The sequence below is a fragment of the Thamnophis sirtalis genome, unplaced genomic scaffold (genome assembly GCF_051295495.1).
Source record: "Thamnophis sirtalis isolate CommonGarterSnake01/CBP01778 unplaced genomic scaffold, rThaSir2_p1.2 scaffold_4, whole genome shotgun sequence".
Taxonomy (NCBI): Eukaryota; Metazoa; Chordata; class Lepidosauria; order Squamata; family Natricidae; genus Thamnophis; species Thamnophis sirtalis.
Window position 1 is genome coordinate 135,723,838 of NW_028261384.1, and position 22,886 is coordinate 135,746,723.

Below are 22,886 nucleotides of genomic sequence, written 5' to 3' on the forward strand. Positions count from 1 at the left end.
GGAGTATGTGGGAAGTTCAACTTATCAAATTGTTGCCTTCAAATTGATGAGACCAGAAGTGTCATTAAGCAGCTCACCACGGAAATGAGACAGCTCACTCATTTCCCAGGACAGGAATGGAAAGGATTGGATCTCACCTCATATTTTAGCTCTTGGTTGTCAAAATTGCCTGGATGGCAGGCTATCATTACTTTTATTGGCCTGATTGCAGTAGGATGTGTAATCATCCCCTGCATCATGCCACTCTTTGTCTGTGCTATCAGCAGCTCTCTATCTCTCTTGGTGGAAAAACGGGCCACTGCCAAGGTCTTGACTCTTATGGGACACACAGGAGGAGAAAGTGAATATGTTGAGGTCATAGTCAATAGGGAGCCTGATGTTTATGAAACTCCACAATAATCTTAGGATTGGGTGAAGTTTCAAAGGGGAATGAAACAGCATGGGGGTCCACAATTGAACCCCCCAATACTTAATCAGGCTAAATATCCTAATTTTAATTCTAATGCTTAGATTTGGAACTCTGCGTATGCCCTTTTGCCTAAAGAAAAGATAGTTCCTTATTTTCTTGCTTCTCTAAAAAAGAGGAACTTAGTGTGTATGCTTGTGTGTTGGCAATTAGGACATCTGGGTGGACAGTTAACCACAGAATATTAATCATAGGGGCACGCGACACAGTGACAGTTTAAGATAACCAAAGTTCAACTTGTAAACAAGCGATATTTTAGCAATACTTTAGCAATCTTCCTCAGCTTCATGAGTAACCAAGATTCACTTCCCTATTAGCTTCACTTCACTTCCCTATTATGTTTTGGGGACCTTATGGGAATCATGTATTTGTAACTTTCCCAAAATATTTGTAACCTTCCCGAAATGTCCTGTACTGACCTAGGTACTGACCTAGGTAAGACCTGAAAATGTATATGCCTATATGACATCTGTATGATTTGTAATAATCATTTTGAAGATATAAAAACTCTGCCAAAAGAGACCTAAGGCAGATCAGTTTGATGCAAATCAACTGACCTCTTGAACGCGTTCAATAAAGAAAAATTGTCTTCTCTGGGAAAGTTTGGTGGTCGGCTCCTATTCTTTACGTAAGTAAAAAGGCAGATCTTAATTTTGCCATAACAGTTTTCCATATAACCTTTCCTTCCTTCCTTCCTTCCTTCCTTCCTTCCTTCCTTCCTTCCTTCCTTCCTTCCTTCCTTCCTTCCTTCCTTCCTTCCCTCCCTCCCTCCCTCCCTCCCTCCCTTCCTCCTTCCTTCCTTCCTCCTTGACAAAAATTATGGTTCCACAGCCTTCTTAACAGCTTCCTCTCTCTTCCTTTCTGAGGAAATTTTCAATACTATTTATCTGTCAACATAATTTACTTGGAAGTCGACCTTTTGAGTCCACAATTAAACCCTGTGAAAAGAGTAGATAGAAGATGGATTCCTTCCCCTGTTGAAATCCCTCTCTGGATTTGCTGTTTCATTGGTATTTAGCTACTCAGAAAATTAATCTAGTATAGGGAAGCAGATGAAAACTTGCTCTTCCTGGCTCCCTTGCATATGACAAATAATTGGCTTATTCATAGATTCCAGATTTACTTCTATCTCTACGTAACCATGCCCTGACCTCCTTATTTTTTTTTGTCTTCACAGCAGCTCAGAAATTGTCTCTCTCTAATATAGAATATTAAACTTAGAGACAAAGATTTAAAATATAAGATCTTACAAAGATCTCAGGAAATACTGTTGGAAGAAATATCCATCTGGATTCAGTTCCAACTGGGGAGAAAGAGACTGGAAACAAGGAGGCTGATTGGAAAGGTGATTTATTGGTGGATAGGACAACATGGGTTTGAGGTCCAGCTAAACACATGAAGTTGGGAGAGGGGGGATATTTATACCTTCTGTTGGCTTTGCCCTTGAGATTCCTGTTCCTGTGAAAGAAGTGTATTCTATTGGTTGTTGTCAGACTCCCAGGGAAATATATAGGGGTCATAGCTAACTTTGTAGGCAGTCAGAATCAAGTTTGGTTGAACTTTGGACTGATATAATGTCCCCAGGCACCATGTGGTGAGCTCTGCTGCAAGAGGGTATAGGAAGTTAGCAACCACCCCTCTCCTAGAAAAATGAAATATCCTGGGAAATATTGAAAAGGCAGAATATTATGTTTCCCTTGATAAGAAATGGAGAAACATGTTTTTAGGTAGGAAACAGACTCACTCTTAATAGCCCCCACCTTTTTCAATCGGTCATTAAAATGTCTGAGCCAGTCTATTGTACATAACAAAGATATCCCCCTTCGGCTCCAGGAATCCTGATGGGATTAAGGCCTGATAGTATCAGCCCTTTACCAATCTCACCCCAGGGCGTCTGAGAAGAAGCAATGTTGAACCAAACTTGGACTAGAGAGTTGCCACTGCATGGCCCCATGGGAGTCTGGCAACCAATCAGAATACAAGATCAAGATCAAAGGTCAAAGGGCATAAAACCAGGGACTTTCAGCATGTCTGTCTCTTTTCTTCTTCACCCAACATCTGGAAGCATGTGATCCCTCTTTTCTGTTCAGAAGCCCAAGCCACATGATCCTGTTCACCATTAAAACCATCCTTCCAAGCAGCCTCCATGTTTCCAGTGTCTTTTTCCCCACTGAACCCAACACTGGATAGAGAGCTAATCCTATTATGTCCTGGTGGTGAAGGTCTTTGTCTGCTGGAACCAAAACATCTGCTGGTGGCAGGGAGTTGAGGCTGAATTTCTGTTTCCTTTAAGGTTTTTATTTCTCTTTTAGGGGAAATATTCTGCCTTTTTAATATTTCCTAAAATGTTTCATCCTTCTAGGAGAGGGGTGGCTACTAACACTCTAGAGTAGGTTGTGGAAACACCTACTAGGGAGAACTGGAAATAATGGAAAAGTTCCTAACATGAGGAAATGCCAAAACATCTATGCATGTTAATTCTATGCAAAGGAAGGAGAACTGCATTTGTCATTCATAGTAAAAAAAAAAAACAACACGTCAATTTTTTTAAAAAAACAAGTGCATTTTGTGCTGCAAATTCTCACTCTGTACATTTTATTAGCAATTGTGCATTTCAAAAATGTGCATTTAAACACCAGGCATTTATTCTTTCATCAAAATCAAAGTAATGATCTCCTACAGGAATCACCATATTTTCTAAATAAAGTAAAACCTTCAGAGACTGCATAGAAAGATATTTAAATTGAACAACTATCAACGTACCTTGGACTCCAGGGAGTTTGGCACAAGGATAACAATGTCTGTGGGTCAGAGTCATTGCTACAGGTTTCCTCTCTCTGCTCTCCTCTGCCAGATATCGGTTCAAACCCTGATTCGATTCAAAACACGAATTTGCACTCCCATGAATCTCCCAATGCTCAAAGGTGGATTTTCTGATTAGGTACACTCTCAAATTATATAACTTGAATTCATCACTGGATTAGCTATTGTAGTAATACAATCTTTCCTGTAGGATGGGATGAAAGTCAGAGACATTTTCATGAGTAAAGATGTTATTTCTCCTGGTGTTCTGGCCAAAAAAATAGTGACTCTCAGCTGCCCTTTACATGATGCTTTCCTTGTTCCATTGGAGTGGTACCTACCTGGTGTCCCGTGTAATTTACAGCATGTATGATATTAATTTTAAGGAACATCCTTATACATCATCCTCTCATGACATAGCAAAGTAAGGATTTCTTTTTCTTTTTCTAATCTTAATAAGTTCTCCCAAAATTGTTCACGAGAGTAAAAGGATTTATACCAAATCTAACTCTCTCTGTACAAATGTTTATAGTTATGGTATCATAAACAATTTTCTTTACATAATGGTAAAGTGTCATGTAATGTATGAAACCTGGGTGTAAAACATCTTTTGAAGAACATTTAGTAAAGCTTCAAGTAATATTTTTTTTAAAAAAAAATCTGTATTATCAATCGTAACAAAACCTACATAAAATAGATGACTGATGCCTGCTGGATTACTTCATATTCTATGTTGTGAAAAAAATGTTAGAAAATAAATTCGGTATCATGAAAAAAATCACTATTTTTATTTCTCGTAGCAGATATTTGTTGCAAATTATGCAAATACTGTAGAAAAAGAAAATTTGAACATTATTATTCAGCATTTTAGAAAACCTGGAAAAATTTCATACTTTCATCAAAGGAATAAATGTTTGTTATTTTATATAGAAATGATGCCACATAATGAGAATAATAAACTTCCTTTTTTAAATGGGGTATTTAAATCCTTTGCAGTGTAATAATGAAGTTCTACCAGCACGTCCTTGCCTTGGCCTTTGCTGTGAAGGAGATCAATGAGGACTCCCAGATCTTACCCAATTTCACTCTTGGGTTCCACATCTATGACAGTTACTACAACCCAAGGATGGTCTATTGTACCACTCTGGACCTGCTTTTCAAATCCCAGGAATTTGTCCCAAACTGCAAAAGTTATAGCCAGAAGAATCTCATGGCTATCATTGGGGGGTTGGATTTTGTCACATCATTTTATGTAGCTGAAATTATAGGATTTTTCAAGATTCCACAAGTAAGTTCTGAAGGGGTTGAGAAGAAAATTCTTAATCTTACTGTTTTTTCTGGAATAATTAATGGGCAACAAAGGTTAAACTCAAGTTTCTATTAAGATGTTCTGCATGGCTCAAAATCTACTACTTAGCACTCTTTTCTTAAACTACAATGCCAGTTACAGGAAGTGATTATCAGGGGTCATTCTGCACTTGTAGGATGCTTCTATTAAAACAATTGATCTAATTCGAGTGTTTCAAATATTTTCCCCAAAAATATTTTTATATTTTTAAGAGAAGGCAAAATATTCCTTCAATATACACTATATTGCCAAAGATATTCACCCATCCAAATAATCAGAGCTATTGAATAAATCAGCATAGCTTGCACAATAATAGTTAAAATGATATCTTTTTTATTTTTTTATTATTTTTTCTTCCAAAAATAATCAATTCTCCAAGAACTTTCCATGTGGCTCATTAAATTTTTAATGAGTGACAAGCTGGGGAGACATGAGAGCATCTTCCAATATTTGAGGGGTGCCACATAGTGGAGAGCATCAAGCTATTTTCCAAAGCAACTGAAGGCCGGACAAAGGATAACGGATGGAAACTGACCAAGGAGAGATTCAACCTAGAAATAAGGAAGAACTTTCTGACAGTGAGAACAATTAACCAATAGAACAGAAGATGCCTTCAGAAGTTATGGGGGCTTCATCACTTGAGACTTTCCAGAAGAGATTGGACTGCCATTTGTCAGAAATGGTGTAGGGTCTCCTGCTTGAGTGGGAAGTTGGACTAGATGGCCTATAAGGTCCCTTCCAACTCTGTTAATCCATAGTTACTTTCAGAACAACAATCAATAGCAGTAGACTTATATACCGCTTCATAGGCCTTTCAGGCCTCTCTAAGCGGTTTACAGAGAGTCAGCATATTGCCCCCAACAATCTGGGTCCTCATTTTACCCACCTCGGAAGGATGGAAGGCTGAGTCAACCCTGAGCCGGTGAGATTTGAACCGCTGACCTGCTGATCTAGCAGTAGCCTGCAGTGCTGCTTTTAACCACTGCGCCACCTTGGCTCTTATCAATCAAGTAATTGATACCTCAATCTGCCAAACTGCCAAAGAGCCAATCAATAAACACCCCAACCAAAGACTCTCTAAGAAGGTCCCCATCCACATAGTCAGGCAAGACACCAGAATTGACAATAACCAGCACTTCTTACTAACACTGTGATGGTATGTAGTTTGGGGTAATGAAATGTCTGCAAGGAAACAAACAAGCTCACAGAGCACCAAGCACACTTCAATAGTATGGAATGCCTAGATAAAAAATATCCTTGGTTTTCCTTGCAGATATGGATGACTGTTTTAAATGTCCAGAAAATCATTATCCAAATAAAGGAAAGAATGGATGTAACCTGAAACTGCTGGTCTTTCTAACTTTTGAAGAAACCTTAGGAATTGGTTCAGCCTCATCAGCTCTTTCTTTCTTCTTCTTGACCTCTTGTGTAGTTGGAACATTTATTAAGGACAAGGATACTCCCATTGTCAAAGCCAACAACCGGTCCCTCACCTACACCCTCCTTGTCTCTCTTCTGCTCTGTTTCCTCTCCTCTTTGCTCTTCCTCAGCCAACCTGGCAAAATGACCTGCCTTCTCCGACAATCAACTTTTGGCATCACCTTCTCAGTCGCCATTTCTAGTGTATTGGCCAAAACCACCACTGTGGTTGTAGCTTTCATGGCCACTAAACCAGGATCTCAGATGAGGAAATGGGTGGGGAAAAGATTGGCCTTTTCTATTGTACTTTCCTGCTCTCTCTTCCAAGTATGTATTTGTATTGTTTGGTTGTCGACATCTCCCCTACTCCCTGAGTTGGACATGCATTCAGAGCTCCAAGAAATGATTTTGCAGTACAATGAGGGGTCAGCATTCTTTTTCTACTGTGCCTTGGGCTATGTCTTGGCCATTGTCAACTTTATTGTGGCTTTCCTTGCCCGTAAATTCCCTGACACCTTTAACGAAACCAAGTTCATCACCTTCAGCATGTTGGCCTTTTGCAGTGTGTGGCTCTCCTTCTTTCCAGTCTATCTGAGCACAAAAGGAAAAGCCATGGTAGCCATGGAGGTCTTCTCCATCTTGTCCTCCTGGTCTTCGCCTGGTCTAAGATTGTTACATTTTCCCAGTTGAAACTATCAATAAATGTGTTGTGAAATTAAAGAATTTTCTTCATGTCTTCTGACTGCATTCTTCCAGTCTTCTGCCTCTTTGTCCTACATAGTGGCTGTTGCAGTTCTCACTTTATATGTTTACATCAGAGTGGTATTCAGCCATTTCCGAGAGATAGTTTGGAGAAGCAGCAAATAGGCCTTTATCCCTCCTTCACTGCATATAATGGTGGTTTTTACATTATATATTTATATGATTCTTGTTTTTCTTCTGCAGTTGGTTCGGTCTTTTGGCTTGCTTAGGAGGTTTTGATGCAGTTTAGTTGGCTCATGTACTACACTGATTCCACTGTTGATAAAGTTGTGCATTTTCTTGGAATGTGTTGTATAGATGCCCCATTTCCTTTTTCTGTTTTTCTGGGTTGAACAAGTGTCTTTGGGCTAGTTTAAATAAAGTCCTTACACTGGATAGCCACACAATTGAAAGCAAACAGCATTCCTTACTAGGACTGATGATGTTACCTAGTTAGGGTAATGAAACACCAGCAAGAAAAGGCATAAGCTCACACAGCACAAAGGACCCCTCATTTCAACCCTGAACTACAAATATTCTCCTTCATTGGTATTCCATATTGTTAGGAATGTAATTCTAGTCTTGGGTTGGTTATAAATATAAATATGAATATAAACATAAACATGAACACAAACACGAACACAAACACAAACACAAATATTTGTTTTCTGAAGTTTTCGCAGGTGTTTGTATGGTTATTCGAGTTTGTCTTTGGTTATTCAGGTTTTCTCCCGCGTAAAATTGGAAGTGTCTTGGCGACGTTTCGACAAAGTCTCATTTGTCATTTTCAGGCTGGTTTGCTCGGCTTCGTGTTTCCAAGAGCAATGTGATATCGGGGCTGTTTCTTCCTTTTAACTGCCAGTGGGGGTGGGAGCTGATTGGGTGGGAGCTAGGCAGTGTTCTGATTGGGTGCAGATGTGTTCTGATTGGTTGGGGGTTTGTGCTTGGCTTAGTCTGAGTTGCCAGGGGATTTGAGCTCGTGAGCTGCATTGCCGTTGTTTGGCTTCGTGTTTGTGGCCATGCCAGGTCTTCATGGTGGGTGTCAGTCTGCTTCATGTATGATTTGGAAGGGTTTAAAGTGGCTAATGATGCAGCTGCGGTCTGGCTTCTGGTCCTTGGTCGTGCCTCATTATCAGTGTGGGTTTGAGTCTGCTTTCTGCATGGATGTGTGGTGGTGACATCCTGTGTGGCTCTCGTGAGTGTAGGTCTGGTGTCATTCCTCGTGTTAGGGACTCGTTTGACAATAAGGGCAGGTTTCCAAATGGCTGGTAGGTGGGAGGTATCATCTCGTTTGTTCATGCTGTATGGGCGTTTTTCTATCTCAATGGCTTCTCTGATTATTCTGTTGTTAAAGTGTTCAGCTTTGGCGATAGTTCTGGTCTTTTTAAAGTCATTAGCCACTTAAAACCCCTCCATTCCATACATGAAGCAGACTGACACCCACCATGAAGAGCTGGCATGGCCACATGTCGCCAAGACACTTCCAATTTTACGGGGGAGAAAACCTGAATAACCAAAGACAGACAGACAGACAGACAGACAGGCAGGCAGGCAGGCAGACAGACAGACCTACCTACCTACCTACCTACCTACCTACCTACACACACACACACACACCATGATTGAAATAATGTATCTGTCACTTTAAATGCTCAAGTGAGACGTGATTGGATGCTGTTATTTTAATCAGCCATAAGAGGGAGTAGGAACTACTACTGTTTGTTCCTGGTTGTTCCTGTATGTTCTCCGTGCTTGTTATTGGAGTTGAACACTGTATATCGGATGGTGGCTACTCTGTATGTTAGTTACTTGTCTACATGGTGAATCGTGAGATGAGCATCTGTAAATCAATGTGTTGTATCATAGACTGTGTATATAATTCAAGACTACTTATTGCTTTTTGGGAGAATGTTTATCCTACTTTATTTTTGTTGATGCAAGTAAAGTCATACTTGTTTTAACTTCGGCGGCTGTGATTGATAGTGTGACTATTCAGTGGCACATTCCTTGCAACCTTCTGCTACACAACTCTAGTCTCCAAAAGGAGATGTACTTAACATTGGTTATTGACCCAGAGTACCATTAGTAGTGATAGGGGAGTTGGAGTCGCTGCACACCACCATTAACAGGGTGAACAAATAGTAACATTTTCTGACACTCTCATGGAAAGGAACTCTGTATTTATCAATTTCATCCACAACTTAAAATGATGAAGAAGCCACAATGATGTAGAAAAGGTCCTGTTTGAAGAGAGTAAATAATTGCACAGGGGGATAATTTCACGGAAACATAGACAATCTTGTGATTTCGGAGCTTCCTGGGGGCGTGGCCTGTTGCCGAGGAGGGCTCCACCGAGCTCCTCAGAGATCTGGTCTGTATATCTAAATAAGATCATAGATAGCACCCCTTTTTGGCTAAGAAAGGGGCAGGGAGGATAGCTCCGTAGACTAGGGTCTATTCGTAAGCCACAGCCTTTTTCTTTTTTTGGCTGTGGAAGAGATTAGATCCAGCCGAAGCGGAGCTTTTATCTCCGGCCAGTTCTTCTCAGCTGCCTTTTTTTTTGGCAGCCCCAGACAGGCTAGCCCCCCCCAGGACAAAACAAAGTTTTTTCAAGCTAGATTTGATACGGGAGGGTACCACCCCTGGGAGATTTATGCTTTTATTACTATCTTAAATACCAGCACCATTCGTCTTAAAGACTTCTTTGTTTAAATAGACTTCAAAATGGCGATTTCTCTCCGTGGATGATTACTGGATGTACTTAGCCGGGATTATCTTCCTGCAGACCGCTCCTTAACAAAATAAACCTTTTTTTTTCTTTGGAAATAGAGGGGAGCGAAGCGCTGCTTACTTGTTTATCTATTATGGCACCCAGATCAAAGAAGCGTCTTGCTACAAATGTGTCTAAAGAATTTAAAGAATCTTTTTTGGAAACACAGCCTTTGTCTCCTACGCCCTCTACTGGAGAAGTTTTAACACAGGAATATCTCTTTAAAATATTTAATGCATTTAAGCAAGAAATGGAGGAATTTGTATTGCAACTTTATGATGACCTAAAATCTAAAGTTAATCAAATGAAGGTGAATACGTTTGCAGCCGTGTCTGCCCTGTCAGATTACTCTGCTGAAATAGAGAACAAATTGGAAAGTTTGGAGAAGGCTAATTTTAATTTGACTACCAATATTCAAATCTTACAAGAAAAAATTAGAAATAACGAAGAACAGCTTATGATGCTAAATTTTGATAGGAAGGCATTTTCAATAAGAGTCAGAGGATTCCGTGAAAAGGAGCAAGAGAATTTGAAACATACTTTTGCTGAAGCCTTCAGCCGTGCGCTGGGAAGCCCGGGACTTAACTTTGATTGGCAGATTCGGAAAATCTATCGCCAGAACTCATTGATAGCGGAACAGAGACAGCTCCCGAGGGACATAATTATACATTTCTCTACAAAAGAATCTAGAAACGCGATTGTGCAAAAGTTTCATAATAACAGTCTCCGAGTTGATGACCAGGACGTGATTGTCTTCAAAGATATACCTTTTCAGATGTTGAGAGAAAGAAGGGACTACACTTTTTTAACCAAAGAGCTTAGGAGTCAACAGATTCGATACAGATGGGAGGCCCCTGCCGGCATCACGGTTACATTTGAGAATCAAAGATTTCGTCTTAACTCTGTTTCGGAGGCTCAAGATTTCTATTGTAGGATTCTGAAGGCGGGACCTCCTGACGCGCTTGGAAGAGAGGAGAGACAAGCGGAAGGAGAAAGCAAACGGCTGGCCATGCGGCTGCAAGATGGAGGGGGCAGCACCCCCTCCCTCGGAGAAGCAGAAGAACGCAGATCGAGAATTTAGATACTTCAAAAGACTTCCTAAAGTTGAGGACTGAATGGGGGTTTGAGACCTCTCTCCAGTAGAAAAAGTGGACTAATTTTTATCAGAAGGGAAAGCTGAGTGAAACTAGTTTGAGCTAGATTCTAAAGTAATGTTAGTATAAATTTGATAGTGGTTAAAAGAATGCGGAATGATTTATGTTGTTTAAACTTTGTTAGATGGGACTATTTTAAAATAGAAGGTTAACTGACTCTTGCTGAAAGTATTATTTGAATATGATCCATGCTATTTAACTTTTATTTGAAGGGAAAGTTGGTTGTAATAGTTCTGAGTTACTTCTTAAATAAACGCTAGTATAAATTTGATAGTGGTAAATATTAGACAAGCAAGAGATGAGGGTAAAATGCATGTGGAATGAACTACGTTATTTGTGGTAAATATCAGACAAGCAAGGGAAGAGGGCAAAATTTACGTTGTTTAAAGCTTATTAGAACAGGAAGCCGCTTGGGATTATCTTAAGATAACTGTAAAAAGAATGCGGAATGATTTATGTTGTTTAAACTTTGTTAGAAGGGACTACCTCAAAATAGAAGGTTAACTGACTCTTGCTGAAAGTATTATTGGAATATGTGGAATGATTCATGCTACAAATCGCTCTGAGTTATATTTTAAACAATGTTAGTATAAATTTGATAGTGGTAAATATCAGACAAGTGGGGGATGAGGGTAAAATGCATGTGGAATGAACTAAGTTATTTAAATCCTATTAGAAGGGGAAGTCGGTTGGAATTATCTTAAGATAGAAATTGATTCCTGTGTAAAGTAATATCTGATCTACGCTGCTTAACTTCACTAAGAAGGGGAAATCTGGTTAGATTATTTTGAATTACTGTTTGGAAAAGGGGCAAAGAAAGATCATTTACGTTGTTTAAATTTTACTAGAAGGGAAAGTTTGATTACTTGTCTGTAAAGTTATATTTGAATATATGGCATGAACCATGCTGCTTAAATCTTATTGGAAGGGATCATGAGGTTTAGGAAGGGAACGGGAGAGTCTACAGAAGATCGGGGTAAATAGCAAAGAAGTAAGAGACGAGAATAAAATATAGATAGAATGATTTATACTATTTAAGCATAGATAAAGATGGGGGGGCTGAGATCAACACAAAGAGAGTGGTTTCTTTTTTTCTTTTTTCTCTTTTCTCTTTTCTTTTTTTCCTTTTTTTTTCTTTCTCTGCTTTTATTTTTCTTTTGATATATTACTTTTATTTTTTAATCCATATGTATACAAGATATTTTAGATAGAAGGTAGTGCCAGGTGTGGGCCCTGGGAAGCCGGGAGGATTAGGGATGGGGATTGTGGGGGGTGGGGTGGGGGGTGTTAACATAGTCTTAATAAGAACAAGAATGTATTTATATACGGTGGTTCTTTTTTTTTAATTATTATTATTATTATTATTTTTTCCTTGGTTCACTTTACTTTTATTAGATCAAACAACACTCGAATAAAGGCATACACCAAGGAGGGAGGTAGAGGGAAGTAAGAGGGAGGAGTAAGGAAGGAGTAAGGGGAATGTAAGGAGTATGTAAGGAGGGTGTCTGGGGAGTAAGGGGAGAAGGAAGGTTTGAGGGGAAAGGGAAGTAGGAGCGGAGTGTTAGAGGGAGAAAGGAGAGTTGGGGGGGTAGATGGGGTGTATGGAGGATGCAAGGGTTAGGTGGGGTTGTGAATGATGAGTTGTGTTTCCTTTTTATTTGTTCGTTTTATTCCTTTTTTCTTTTTTTTTCTTCTTTGCTTATAGTAAATACCCTGTGTATAAATGATTGCAAATGGAATGTGAAAATTGAAAAATTGAATAAAATATTGTTAAACAACAATCTTGTGATTTCAAGTGGACATCTAAACTAAAAGTGCCAACATTTCTTTAATTTATTTATCTAATTTATTTCTGAGAGTCTATCAAAAGGAATATATTCAAATAATGGTCATCCTTTTCTAAAATGCAGTTAAGCTTACAAGAATGCAAACTCAATGCATTTGACCTTTTAAAGAACAGTAACAAATCCAAAGTTAATATACCATGATACTGTGTTAAATATATGTTGTTGTTTTTTAAATGGAAATAGGTTTTTTTCTGTATTTATGTAACGCTTTAGGAATTCAAAGTTTAAAAACCACAAAATGTCTCTGCAAACATTAAACACCATTTGGGGTTCATCAATATCTGAAATATCCTAACAGGGAATAAGAAATTTAGATGCCCCTATCACATATACATTTTACATTTTACATATACATTTTGTATAGATATTAGTCATTCTAGTAATTTTTTCAGCAATTTTTCCGAGCCAGAAATTAATTCCTTTTAATGAGTTGCTCCCTCTGGTTGAGGTCAGGCCGGAAAACAATGATGTAGCACTTTGGTAGGAATATGCATCCCAGTAATGCAGTGCTGGAGGCCAAGATGGAGAAGACCTCCACAGCTACCATGGCTTTTCCCTTTGTGCTCAGATAGGCTGGAAAGAAGGAGATCCACACACTGCAAAAGGCCAACATGCTGAATGTGATGAACTTGGCTTCGTTAAAGCTGTCAGGTAATTTACGAGCAAGGAAAGCCACAATAAAGCTGGCGATGGCCAAGATACCCATGTAGCCCAAGACACAGTAGAAGAAGAAAGCTGACCCCTCATTGCATTGTAAAATCATTTCTTGGCTCTGTGAATGCATGTCCAACTCTGGGAAGGGGGGAGATGTCGACAACCAAACAATACAAATACATACTTGGAAGAGAGAACAGGAAAGTACAATAGAAAAGGCCAATTTTTTCCCCACCCATTTCCTCATCTGAGATCCAGGTTTAGTGGCCATGAAAGCAACAACTACAGTGGTAGTTTTGGCCAGTACACTAGAAATGGCCACTGAGAAAGTGATGCCAAACATTGATTGTCGGAGAAGGCAGGTCACTTTTCCAGGCTGGCTGAGGAAGAGCAAAGAGGAGAGAAAACAGAGCAGAAGAGAGACAAGGAGGGTGTAGGTGAGGGACCTGTTGTTGGCTTTGACAATGGGTGTATCTTTGTTCTTAATAAAAATTCCAAGAATCCAAGAGGTCCAGAAGAAGAAACCAAGAGCTGCTGAGGCTGAACCAATCCCTAAGGATTCTTTAAAAGTTAGGAAAACCAGCAGTTTCGGTTTACATCCATTCTTTTCTTTATTTGGATAATGATCTTCTGAACATTCAAAGCAATCTTCCATATCTGGAAGGAAAATCAAGATATTTTTTTCATCTAGGCATTCCATATTATTGAGGGGTGCTTGATGCTCTCTGAGTTTGCTTGTTTCCTTGCGAATGTTTCATCGACCCAAACTAGATACAATGAAAATGTCTTGCCAGTCTATGTCGATGGAGACCTTCTCAGAGAGTCTTTGGTTGAACTGTTTACTGACAGCTTTTTTGCAGCTTCTTGAATGGTGTGTTGTTTACTTGATTGTTGGTTTGAAGTTAACTATGGAGTTAATCTATGGTGACCTTGGTGCTGATTAGTGGTGGAGAGATGCTGGAGTCTTTTTTGTTCTCTTTTGGTCTGATTGATTGCCCCTTTTGCATAATCTGTAGATACTGTTAATGTCTATGGTCGATTGATGGCTGATTTGTGAGAGTGCCAGGTATCTAGATATTCCCTGGCATTTTTGGACTTGTTGTGGTCTAGCATTGTCACATTTTCCCAATGGAAACTATTGTTAAATCTGTCTATAGGATGTGAAATGAAAGCATTTTGTTCATGTCTTCTCACCCCCAGTTGGTATTCATGGATGCATTCTGACAGTTTCCGCCTGTTTGTCTCACTTAGTGGTGGTTGCAGTCCTTACATTGTGTCTTTACATGACGCTTGTTTTTCTTCTGTGCTTGCTCCGTCTTTTGGTTTGCTTAGGAAATTTTGATGAGCTTTAGTTGGCTCATGTGCTACACTGATTCTATATGGTTGTCCAGTTTGTTTGGTGGCTTTTGAGATATTCTTGATGTATAGCAGTGTAATTCTGTTTAGGGTTTGTGTTTGTTGTGCTGTATTGGATTGAGTGGTTAGGAACATTTTGTTGAAGATGCGTGGGAATGCATTTTGTTTGAATGTGTTGCATAGATGCTCCCTTTCCATTTTCTGTTTTTTTGGGTTGCAGAACTGTATTTGGGCTACTTTAAATAAAGTCCTTACTCTGGATACCCAGACAACTGAAAGCAAACAGTATTCCTTACTAGCAGTGATTATTACCTACTTAGGGTAAGGAAACATCTGCAAGAAAACAAGTAAGCTCAGAGTGCCCCAAGGACCCCTCATTTCAACCCTGAGCTACAAATATTCTTCTTTATTGGTATTCCATATTATCGAAAATCACCTTATTAACTTTATGCATAGAAGTATTTTATTAAAGTTTGCTTAAGTCAAATGAAAAATGGTAGAATTTCTACTATACCATTATGGTTTGAAATCTTCCCTTCTGGGCATGGAACACAGTCATAGCAGCAGAACTGATCCCCCTCAATTCCTTTCTTCCAGAATCCAGGTAAACAGGGGTCATTGCATCGAGAAAGTGGAGGAACCTGGCGATAAGCCCAAAAGATTTTGAAATTGGACATAGTTAGAGTTAGGTTATGTAATTTTTCTCCTTTATGGAGGGGAATTATTTTTGACTTCCCAAAGGATTGATAAAAGATGCAGGTATTCAAAAAAGTAGTAATTGTAATGATCTACAAAATTTCCTGCTTGAAGGAGAGGGCGAACAAATCATAACACTTTGTAAGTATCTCATGGAAAGTAATACTGAACTTATTAATTTCCTCTACAACTTAAAAAGATGTGGAAACCACAATGATGTAGAAAAGGTCCTGTTTGAAGAGCAGGGGGAGTAAATAATTGCACAAGGGAGCAATTTCAAGGAAAAATGACTACTCTTGTGATTTCAAATGGATGTGCAAACCCAGCATGCCAACTTGTATTGTAATGTCATTTTGTCAATTTAATGAGTGCTTGATCATCAGCAACATTTGAAAAAGAATATTCCATTCTTTCTTTAAAATCCAGGAATCAGATTTTGACTGAGATTAGGTTCAATATGGCATCGTAATGGATTAAGACATGGTCAATTCACTCATTTGATACCTGATTAAAACCTGGACTCCAGACAATCACGTCTTCATCAACCCATAATTCCTTCCCTTTGGGAGCCTCTACATCCAGCTTTCCAACTCTAACTCTCTGAAAGGATCTATTTGGAAAAGTGATCAAGTTGGTGATGTCAAATCCACCAGTTGCTTCCCCTTTCTCATTCAGGAACACTCTCTCCCCAGCTGAATTGTTAAAAGAAATGCCTTGAAGAAATGAATGGAGCTAATTGAAAGGGAATAAAAGAGTGAGGGAATTAAAAGCAACATAATAGAGAAGACAAAAAGATATCCAAGTTACATTCACTCATTCTGCCCTTTCCAATAATTATTATTAAATACGTAAAGTTAGAAGTTTTATAATCAATATTGTATGGAAATATATATATCAACTCTTTCATTTATTTGATATTATTTACGGAAGTATAACAATGCAGAGAATCGGAATGAAAATAGCCTTTTGGAATTATATCACTTTATCCATTTACTAAACAAAGTAATTCCAAATAGATAATCTATAATATTTACTCATTGGTACAAAGCTGTTTGAGATTCTGAGGTCTGGTTAATTTTCAGATTTTAGAATTTGAGACAGAAGCTTTCTTTAATAAATAAATGAGAGAGTCTGATAGAGACTGTTGCAAATATATGGTTGTTTCATTCTAAGCATGCTACATTTAAAAAGGACCTACTATGCTTCTCAATATCCCAAAGAGACACAAAACTTAGTTAGTGACTTAGCTGGAGAATTGATTAGTTTTTGAAAAGATAACAAAAAGTAATATAAATTATCCTTTTAACTATTATTGTTCAAGATATGCTGATTTATTAAATGTTTTTTATCATTTTTGGTATACATTTTATACAGAACAACATAAGACAGATGCAAGATACCTTGAATGTTTTCTAGTAAAACAGCCAGCTCAATGAGAAGATCCTACAACATTTCAAAGAAATGGCTGTCTAATAAACAGCTTGTGACCAAAAAATCTTCATTCAATATGTTAAAAACAAGAAACAAGACAAGGAAACAATTGGTCCATTGCTGGGAGAAAGTGTCAAGAAAGTACATCAACAGGGAGAAACCAAAACTTCTCAACTTGTTTTTTTCCACTGTCTTTACACAAAGGGAAAAAAACAATCCAACCTATCAAAAACAACACCACAAAAAACAGATTAGGAACACAAGTTAAAATAGGGAATAAAATGGTATGTGAGCACCTGTCTACCCTAACTGAGTTCAAATCACCAGGACTGGATAGATTACACCAGAAGGTTCTGAAGGAACTGGCAGAGGAGATAGCAGAACCACTGAACAAAGATCCTAGAGCACCATGGAACAGCCAGAGGACTGGAAAAGAGGTGATGTAGTTCCTAACTTCAAAAAAGGAAAAATATAGATCCAGGAAACCACAGAGCTATCAGCCTGACTTCAATATTCAAGGAAGATTCTGGAAAAGATAATCAAGCAATGAATCAGCAAAAACCTAGAACCGCACAAAGTAAAAACCAAAAGCGAACATGGTTTTGTCAAAAAGAGATCATGCCAGACTAATCTTGTTTCATTCTTTGGCAAAGTGACAAAATGAGTTGATATACTTGGACTTCAGTAAGGCATTTGATGAAGTAGCCCATAACCTACTACTATATAGTATAAAAATGTGGGTTAGACAGCATCACCATCACATAGATTCATAACTGACTGACCAACTGCACTCAATGTTTAGTCCTCAATGGAATTACATCTACATTAAAGGAAGTACCCTAAGCCTCTGTTTTAGGCCCAGTACTCTTCAACATGTTCATCAATGACTTGGAGGAGGGAACAGATGTGGAACTCATTAAATTTGCAGATGACACCAAACTGGCAGGAGTAGCCAATAATCCAGAAGATAGGCTCAAGATATTGAAAGATCTTGACAGACTTGAACATTGGGCGCTATCTAGTAAAATGAAATTCAATGGTGAAAAAAGTAAGGTTCTACATTTAGGTATGAAAAAAAATACAGGTACTTTATATGTAGCACCTTGCTCAATAGTAGTGATTGTTAGAGGGATTTTGGAGTCCTGGTGGACAGCCATTTAAATATGAGCCAGCAGTGTGCAGCAGCTGGCAAAAAAATTCAACTCAGTTCTAAGCTTCATAAGCAGAGGGATAAAATCAGGATCTCTATAACTGTTAATAGCACTTTAAATTGCCTTGGTAAAACCACACATGGAATACTGCATTCATATTTGGTTGCCACAATGTAAAAAAAAAGATGCTGAGACTCTAGAAAGAGTGCAGAGAATAACAATAAAGATGATTAGGGGACTAGAAGCTAAAACATATGAAGAACGGTTACAGGAAGTGGGTGGATTACAGATTAGATAACTGTTATAGCCCAGCAACAGCCTGTGCTGCATTCTAATTGGTCGGGTGAAGCACAGCCTGTGATTGGTGGTTCTAGTGACAGTTAAATGACAGTTGGTACCTGAGAGTATAAATACTGTGACAGTTGTAACACATTCTGAATCGCTTGTCATCTCGCAATAAACATCTTACTCTCTGATTCCATGGTAAATGCAATAAATAAATAGATAATACAAAAAATGCAAACAAATAACACGCAAATTGACAACACAAAAAGGTAAATGGATAACACATAAATAAATGGTTATTATGCAAATAACTGGGGGGAAGGAGTGTTATAGCCCAGCAACAGCCTGTGCTGCGTTCTAATTGGTGGGCGAAGCACAGCCTGTGATTGGTGGTTCTAGTGACAGTTAAATGACAGTTGGTACCTGAGAGTATAAATACTGTGACAGTTGTAACACATTCTGAATCGCTTGTCATCTCGCAATAAACATCTTACTCTCTGATTCCATGGCTCCTGCTTCTTTCCCTTCAAACATATATAACAATAACCATTTGTCTGAAGTGGTGTAGGGTTTCCTGTCTAAGCCGTGGGTTGGAGTAGAAGAACTCTAAGGTCCCTTCCAACTCTGTTATTCTATTCTATTCTATTCTATTCTATTCTATTCTATTCTAATAGCATTGTAAAAATCTGCCATTTTGGAGCACCCAGAATTTCTGAAGGCAATTTTTCCCCAACTAATTACTGACAAGAAAGAGTTCTATTTCTATTTTTTTCCACACATGTAGAATATATTAAGAATTTCCACAATGGGTTCCAAAGGTAATTCTATTTCAAACTGCTGACTGAAATAAAAGAATCCTCCAGTAGAAATGGAATACCTGCCAAGGCTGTAGCTGTGGAAGATCAGGGTTTTTACTCATCATGGTTTTCCTCCTATTGAACCTCAACAGGTCTAGAGCCTGCAAAGCATGAGCCACAGCATAAACAGCATTGTAGACACTGTAGCTTTGGCCAGTCATTTCCATTTCAAAGAGAGGTGCAGGAAGATCCTCCAGCTTCATCTCCTCAGTGCATCTCCTACTGTATATTTCTTGCAACTCTGACTTTGGAAATGAACAGTCAAATGACTGTTCCCAAATATCCTGTCGAAACCCATCTCCAGAGTCTAAAAGAGGTTTAATGGCCTGAAGAAATTCCCTGAAACCTACAACAGCTGTTGAATGAATGGTGAAGGAAAGAGCCCCATGGAACATCTTGAGATCCCAACTGATTTGAATGCCTGTTAATGCAAAATCAATCATTGCAGTCACAATCCACACCTTTCCAAATAAGGCAGTTGCTCTGCTTTCAGGATCTGACATAAATATTACAAATCTTAGCCAAACAATTGTCCCGGATTGTCCATAGAGAAGAAATGCATTGGATTTGCTACTCAACATATTCATTGAATTAATGAAAATTTGTAGATAGGTTTCTTCCAAGTTTTCCAAGTGTAATGTTGGATCAAGCCTGTCTATGAATGCTGAACATATTCCATTCTGTGAAAGTAAGGGCTGTATTTTCTGTAAGAATTTTTCTCCATTGTTATTACGAACAGAAAATATCCCAATCCATGTCCACCTGAAATGGTGAAGCAGTTGGATGATCCCAATGTACTGCTGTTCCTCTTTGGGGACCATGAAATAAAGTGAAGAGGGCTTACTGCTCTGAACTTCCTCCTGAGGTGATGCGACACAAGTCAGCTAAAAGAAAGTCCAGTAGAATTCTGATGAGACTTTTGTTCAAATTTAATTTTTCTATTTGCTTCCATTTAAAATATATCCAAGGAAAATTGTTGTCCTAGCATTTCCTAAAGGATATAGACACAATTTTTTTGGGGGGGGATTTCAATCATATGGACAAGATTAGGGGTGTCAATCTCAAGGCCCAGGGGCTGGATCAAGCCTGAGAGTTCTTTGATCTGGACAACAGGGCTTTCCTTGACACAGTGAAGGACTAGCCCCTGGTACCTCGGCCTGGCCCTCCCAACCTCCATTTTATCTTTCAGCGTGCTGGAGCATGTCCTCGCAGCCAAAAATAGAACTCACGAGGGCCAACTGTGCCCCTTTGGCCGGAACTAAGTGTAGTACATAAAATTATCTGCTACAATGTGCTACCTGTAAATGACTATTTTGAGCATACAATAGGTGCAAACTTAAGGTAAACCGCTCGAAACTCGATTTCAGAAAATATGACTTCAGCAACAGAACTGTCCATGCCTGGAATGCACTACCTGACTCTGTGGTTTCTTCCCCAAATCCCCAAAGCTTTAACCTTAGACTGTCTACTGTCAACCTCACCCCATTCCTAAGAGGTCTGAAAGGGTCCTGCATAAACGCACCAGCGAGCCAACTGTCCGTGTCATAATGATCCTTTTTTATTCATATCCATTTCATGTATGAAAAACATGTTCATACTTAAATATGTTATCTAATACATGCTTCACAAAATAAACAAAATAAATAATAAAATCAATTATTTTAGCAAAGCAATTCAAATATTCCTTCAGCTACTCCTGATATTCACTTTTTTTAACTGGCATGGTAGTTTCAGATAACAATGCTAAGTATTAGACATTAAGCCATGCAGAACATTCCAACACTTATTAACACAAACCCAGGCCTAATTTTTTATGTGTATTAATTATTACATAACAACAATAAGATTAAGAGTTTTCTTCTAAACCCCTTTAGAACGTACTTGTGGAATCTTTAAGAATCCTATAATTTCAGCTATATAAGATGCTGTGGCAAAATCCAGTCCCCCAATGATAGCCATGAGATTCTTCCGGCTATCACATTTGTAGTTAGGGACAAATTCCTGAGATTTAAAAAGCAGGTCCAGAGTGGTACGATGGGTCATCCTTGGGTTGTTGTAACTGTCATAGATATGGAACCCAAGAGTGACATTGGGTAAGATCTGGGAATCCTCATTGATCTCCTTCACAGCAAAGGCCAAAGCAAGGATGTGCTGGTAGAATTTCATTACTATACTGCAAAGGATTTAAATACCTTATTTGAAAAAGAAGTTTATTTTCTCATAAGCAAGGTTGCATCATTTCTGTATGAATAACTAACATTTTTTTTCTTTGATGAAAGTAGGAAAGTAATGGGTTTTCTAACATGCTGAATTTGTACAAAAACATATGTACAACAAAATTAATTCCATCATATATCAGTCATTATTGTATATATTTTGTGAAGAATGATGATACAGATTTAAAACAAATATTACAAATGTCATTCACAAGCTCTTTTCCGCTGAAGCTTTATACATTATATTACAAGTACTTTACAATCAAATAAAGAAACAAAAAGTATATTCTCCCATAACTAGGAGGACTAGAAATAAGGCCTATATTGATACTCTCATAAGCAAATTTGAGGAAACAAATTAAGATTAGGAAAAGAATAAAAAATCCTTACGTTGCTATGTCATAAGGTGTTATAGAAGGATATTCCTTAAAATCAATACCAAAAAGGTTGTAAAAAATGTGGGACATCATCCCTCCAATGATAAGGTCACCAGGTTGGTACCACTCATGAGGAACAAGGAAAGCATCACTCGCAGGGCAGCTCAGCATCCCTATTTTCTTCATCAAGAATACTAGGATCAGCAACATCCACTTGATGTTGTCTCTGTCTTTCATCATGATTCCTTCAAATTTAAATCTGAGACTGCACCTAATCAGAAAACCTATCATTGGGCATTGGGATGTCCTTGAGATTGCCAATTCATTTCTTGAATTGCATCAGGATTTGAGCACATATTCTGACAGGGGAGAATAAATGGGAGGAAACCTGTAGCAAGGACTCTGAAACAAAGCCGTTATTATCCTTGTGCCAATCCCCCTGGGGTTCAAGACGCATTGATTATTGTTGAATTGAAATATCCTCCTGTGCAGTTCTTGATGTTTTTGCCTAGTTCAGAAAATATGGTGGTTTCTGTAGGAGATAATTACTTTATTGTTGATAAGAGAAAAGATAGATGATGTTTAAATTCTTTTTGAAATGCACAATTGGAAATGAAATGTACAGAGGGGAATTTGCTATACCAAATACACCTGATTTTTGGAATTTATATTCTGTTTCACAGTAAATAGTAGGTGCAGTTCACTGTCCTTTGCATAGGATTAAGATGCCTAGCAGTGGCGGGATTCAAATTATTTTACTACCGATTTTATGAGCATGGCTTGGTGGGAGTGGCTTGGTGGGTGTAGCAGGGGAAGGATACTGTAAAATTTCTATTCCCATACCACTCCATTGGAAGGTTAATGTAAAATCCCCATTTTTCCTGATCAGCTGTGACTCAGGAGGCAGAGAATAGATGGGGACAGGGCCAGTCAGAAGTAGTATTTACCGATTCCCAGACTAATCAAAATTTCCGCCACAGGTTCATCATAAACTGCTGAATATCACCTCCAATACCTAAATATTTTGCCAGTACCTGAAATAATTATTTCCATGGTTTCCTCCCAGATCCCCCTAGATGGGAGGTGATGCCTCTATTTTTTCCACGATGGTAGGTTGGGTGACATTTTTACTTATGTAAGCCATGAGGAAGTAGCATTTTCACTTGCATTCCCCAAATTTAAATTTTCAGTTGCTTAACAATATACTTAAGAACTGGGAGAAGATTATGAAATAGGGCTCAAGCAAATGAGGAAAGCAGCGGCAGAGGAAACTGCTGGAGGGACTTTAGTGGATAAGTATTTGAACTGTTACAGCA

General features: G+C 38.5%; 1 protein-coding gene across 1 annotated transcript; it reads right to left on the reverse strand.

Moving 5' to 3' along the window:
• Window positions 1–12,515: 12,515 nt before the first annotated feature.
• On the reverse strand, window positions 12,516–21,810 carry LOC148046799 (vomeronasal type-2 receptor 26-like). Its single transcript, XM_087714965.1, has 6 exons — window positions 21,584–21,810; window positions 20,859–21,150; window positions 18,998–19,078; window positions 15,758–15,985; window positions 15,072–15,198; window positions 12,516–13,858 (listed from the first exon to the last, which is right to left on the reverse strand). The coding sequence occupies exons 1-6, from the start codon at window positions 21,808–21,810 to the stop codon at window positions 12,960–12,962; spliced, it is 1,854 nt and encodes a 617-aa protein (XP_087571091.1). The 3' UTR covers window positions 12,516–12,959.
• Window positions 21,811–22,886: the final 1,076 nt, after the last annotated feature.